This window comes from Capsicum annuum, chromosome 9 (assembly GCF_002878395.1).
Source record: "Capsicum annuum cultivar UCD-10X-F1 chromosome 9, UCD10Xv1.1, whole genome shotgun sequence".
NCBI classification, from domain to species: Eukaryota; Viridiplantae; Streptophyta; class Magnoliopsida; order Solanales; family Solanaceae; genus Capsicum; species Capsicum annuum.
The window spans coordinates 209,203,577-209,208,260 of NC_061119.1; the positions used below are offsets into that span (position 1 = coordinate 209,203,577).

Below are 4,684 nucleotides of genomic sequence, written 5' to 3' on the forward strand. Positions count from 1 at the left end.
AACATGTTTCATTCTTATGTCCATCATCAAAACTTCATATGCCCTAACAGTTTCTAGGTAAACATTGTGTGTTTTTTATCTTCAACATTTTTATTTATATTTTGTTCTTTATTGATACTGTGTGTAAGGGACCTGGTCCTCTTACTCGTGGTGGTTTCATATCAAGACAATAATAGTGCATCAAGATTTTAACCCAAAATCTTACCCTCTTGATGCGATAAAACTTGAATTCACATTTTTACCCTCAACTAATAACATAATACACCATCACATGTATTTTAGATCTTTCTGATTTCATTTTGATCGGGAGAAACATGGTCCTTATTCCAATAGAAATAATAACACTACAAAAATTATTTGAAGTTAAAACTCTTTCTTTCATTATCTGCAAAGTACGTAAATTTTAAAAGAGAATACAAAAATTTTCAGTCAAAATTGTCAAGTACAATAGTTATCTTACCTTTGGCCTTGTCAAAAAACAAAATGGAGAAGCATGTAATATTTTTAGATAGTACAAGTATATTAGAAGCATGAGTGGGAACAACTAATTCTGGGTCCTGCATATGTTAAACAAACACTTATGATTTATTTTTGCAAGACAATAATATACCATCTTAAACATACAAATATATTTCGACCATAACATAAAAACAAATTGATTCAGCTTTAGCGTGAAATATGAAGAACAAATTGATTTTACTCAAAGATCTATTAGTCTAAGAAAGAACAATTTAATTTAAAGCTCATAAGAAGTGGATCAGATATATAAAGTTACCATTTGATAATATTAACAAGGCCAGTAAACATACTTCTCCCGTTTGCTTTTACTTGTCACTAATTTCGTAATTAGATTTTTGCTTTTACTTGTCATTTTTAACATATCAAAAGAAGACAACTTCTTTTTTCCTATTTTGCCCTTAACATTAATTATTTTTTTTCTAAATTAATTTCAAGATATAATATAAGCACTATTTAATAGGAATACTGTGGTGGATATTACTACTCATAATGATGAAGAGTAACGAAAGACGATTACATTTAGTGCACATTCATATAATAAAGAATATTTTATAACTTTTTAAATTTTTTTTATGAAATAATTATTATTAGTTGATTTGAAAAATATTTTTTTTGTTTGTTTTTTGGTTTTTCATTCGGTGTCTGGTATCCGCATTGGAGTCCGACTAATTCGGATTTGCGCCGCGTAGGGCCTCATTCGGGGGGAAGCGCTCTCTACCAAAGATTTTTTCATACCCAGGCCGACTAGGACCGAGATCTCTAGTTAAGGGAGGAGCCGCCCTATCCGCTGCACCACATCCTTTAATTTGGTGGTGATTTGAAAAATCTAACTCTCTTGCATAACAATCCTATAGTGACGAAAGTAGACTAGATTAGACGAAAGTAATTTAATTTTTGGTTTTAATCCAATACGGCTACACCCTACTTTCACCTAGTTATTAAATTGGCCTGTTGAATTGAATTTTAACAAATTAAAATGATCTGAAATAATTAATAAACGAGCGGATCAATCACAATAACATGATTTATCGAAGGTATCTAGCATCCACAAATTCATGTCCTTATATTCTAATTTGTATCCTTCACAACTTTCAATTTAATTTTAATAAGGTCATATTCTTTGGTGAGTTAAAACTAACTATGACTTGTCTAATCACCTCTATTGTATTCTTCTTTGATCTACCTCTACGCTCCAACCTTTCACATCTCGCTCTACACTGGAGCATCTGTACAACTCCTCTTCACATGCTCAAAGCATCTCAATCTTACTTCTCACATCTTGTCATCAACTGAAGTCACTCTCACCTTGTCTCGAATATCCTTTTTTTCTAATTCTATCTCTCCTAATATACCTACATATCCATCATGGCATCTTCATTTCCACAACTTTCAACTTCTGAACTTAAGAGCTTTTGACTGTCCAACACTTCACTTCATACAAAATAGTTGGTCTAACATTCATAGAACCTGCCTTTAAGTTTTTGTCATTTGGTGGCACCTTCTTATCACACAAGACTCTGAATGTAAGTTTCATTACATCCATGTTGCACCAACATGCTGATCACATCCTCATCAATCTCTCATTTTCAAAAATAATAAACCCAATATACTTGAAACTTCATCTTTATAGCAAAATATCTAGTAAAAAATGAAGAAATAAAAACTGATAATGATATGTGTCCAAATCTACCAAGAAGTTTAATAAATAGTAAAAATATAGCAGAAAACGAAATAATAATAGGAGTTAGAAAAATAAAAATAGAATTCGAAGTAAAGGAAGAAATGCTTATTTATTTTTTTATTGAGTTCATTTCATAGAACGGTTTAATTTTGCAGAGAAGTAGCTTAATAAGTGGATTAGTGGAGTACTATATTTACTTGTCCATCTTGTCCACCGGTGGCTGATCCTAACTCATGTTTGCATGTTCATTTCCTCTTATCAAACAGTACTTGTATACTCTTTCAAGAGGAGAAACTGAAAGATGGAGTTTTGCACAGAAACCGTTGCGTCTGATAAGGTTATGAAGATTGGATTAGTGAAGTTGATGGCAATGACCTTCATGCTATTGCTCTATGCTTTCGATTACTTCGGCAACAAGGTTATTATGTCTCCTGTGGTAAGTATATTCAAATTAAAGGGATGGCAAATTAAAATTGGTTCATGGAAATATGATCTGTCCCAAATTTAACCTTTCTTTTCTCTCTTACGAAACAGATGCTTTTAGGAGGTTCACTGACGATCAAGGAGATTTCAAGAAAGAATTGGTTAACGAAGTGCATGAAATGTTGAGTTTATATGAGGCAGCACAATTCAGAGTACATGGCGAAGAAATTCTGGATGAAGCACTGACTTTCACCATCACTCAACTGAAACTAATTTTGCCTAAATTGAGCAACTCTCAACTTGCGCAACAAATCAGTAACGCACTGAAGTTTTCAATTAAAGATGGTGTTGTGAGGGTAGAAACAAGGAAATGCATATCATTTTACCAAGAAAATCATGAATCAAGCAATCAAGTGTTACTAAACTTTGCCAAATTAGACTTTAACATCGTGCAAAGATTGCACAAAAAGGAGCTATCTGATCTCACAAGGTAACCTTAACCTTAACCAAGCAAGTGATTCACCTATATACCTTAACCTTTCGTCAAATGTTAAAAAACTTACTGGAGGAGTCTTTCAAGTAAAATAATGTTTTTTTTTCTCGCAAAGTTGCAGTTAATTTTTATTTTTTTTCAAGTAAAATTTATTTTGATCAAACACAATATTTGCTCCCAAATTTATATCATGTTCCAACTTCAAATTTAAGTATTTGATCTTTCCGTTAATATATTTATTTAAATAAAATACTATCCAATTAAAGGCGCCTAAGAAAGAAACACAAGTTTATGTAGGTGCATGGTGGAAAGAACTGGAAGTGAATGCTTTACCTTATCTAAGAAACAGATTTGTTGAAATATATTTCTGGGGTTTAGGTATCTGCTTTGAGCCTCAATATAGAGATGCAAGGAAAATATTAACAAAAGTTTTATACTTCACTTCTATTATGGATGACACATATGATACTTATGGGACACTAGATGAACTTACTCTCCTCATGGACGCAATTGAAAGGTAGTATTTTATTTTTTTGGTTGTATACATATATTCATATATTACTACATTTTTTCATTGATCTTAATTTTACGCGGTAGAATATAATTTGAATGAATTTCATGTATATATAGGTGGAATATTGATGCTTCAGAACCGTTACCATCATATATGAAAATTATTTACGGATATCTTCTAAATACTTACAATGAAATCGAGAAAGAGTTGGCAAATGAAAACAAAATCATTTCTAATCGACTATTCCAAAGAGGAGGTACTTGTAAATAAAGTAGCAAACACTTTCTTAAATTAGTTAACAATACCAATGATAATTATGCCTCAAACCCTTGACAGACTTAATTCAATGTAATGAATCTACAATGCAAATGTAACGGTGTTATTTATATTTTTTTAGTTTCTAATATCTACTAACTTCCTAACTAATCACATGCATGCTTTTTTACTAAGCTACCTAACTACTTAAGCTAATTTGAAATTTCATACAAGTTGTAATTGGATGAATGAATTTTCACTATTTATATTGTTCTATTTATCCTCGTCTTATTCTAATCTTTATAACTGCACAATCAAACTAAATATTTTTTTTAGGAGAATTTCACTATTTCACTTAATATTTATTTATTTTTTCAGATGAAAAAAGTGTTGAGGGGTTACTTTCAAGAGGCAAAATGGTATCATGGCAAGAAAGTACCAACAATGGAGCAGTATATAAAGAACGGAATTCTAACAAGTGGTTGCCGATTTATTGCAACTATTTATTGCTTAGGCATGGGAAAGGTAGCAACTAAAGATGCATTTGATTGGTTAGCAACTGAACCTCCAATACTTGATGCTTGCTGTATCATTGCAAGATTACTGGAAAATACATCATTTCCATCCCATACTATTCAAAAAATGTTGAAACCACATTTAAACTATATAAATGACCTATTACACATCTTAATAATATAAAAGTGATATTATTATCTCCCGTGACCCCCATTCTAAGGCGCATATGTTACATCTATTTTAGGCGCGTCCAGCCTATTAAATAACAAAAGTAAACGGATAA

General features: G+C 31.4%; 1 protein-coding gene across 1 annotated transcript; it reads left to right on the top strand.

Moving 5' to 3' along the window:
- Positions 1 to 483: 483 nt before the first annotated feature.
- On the top strand, positions 484 to 4,464 carry LOC107841177 (terpene synthase 17-like). The gene is made up of 4 exons (XM_047396381.1): positions 484 to 517; positions 2,538 to 2,636; positions 2,735 to 3,113; positions 4,264 to 4,464. Exons 1-4 carry the CDS (start codon positions 484 to 486, stop codon positions 4,265 to 4,267), a joined length of 516 nt encoding a protein of 171 aa, XP_047252337.1. The 3' UTR covers positions 4,268 to 4,464.
- The last annotated feature ends 220 nt before the right edge of the window (positions 4,465 to 4,684 follow it).

Excerpts from the sequence above, each read along its gene's own strand:
- LOC107841177 (XM_047396381.1), top strand. The coding sequence starts at position 484 with ATGGAGAAGCATGTAATATTTTTAGATAGTACAA. Across the intron at positions 518-2,537 it reads AATATTTTTAGATAGTACAA|GTTATGAAGATTGGATTAGT; the intron begins GTATATTAGAAG and ends GCGTCTGATAAG. Across the intron at positions 2,637-2,734 it reads AGGTTATTATGTCTCCTGTG|ATGCTTTTAGGAGGTTCACT; the intron begins GTAAGTATATTC and ends CTTACGAAACAG.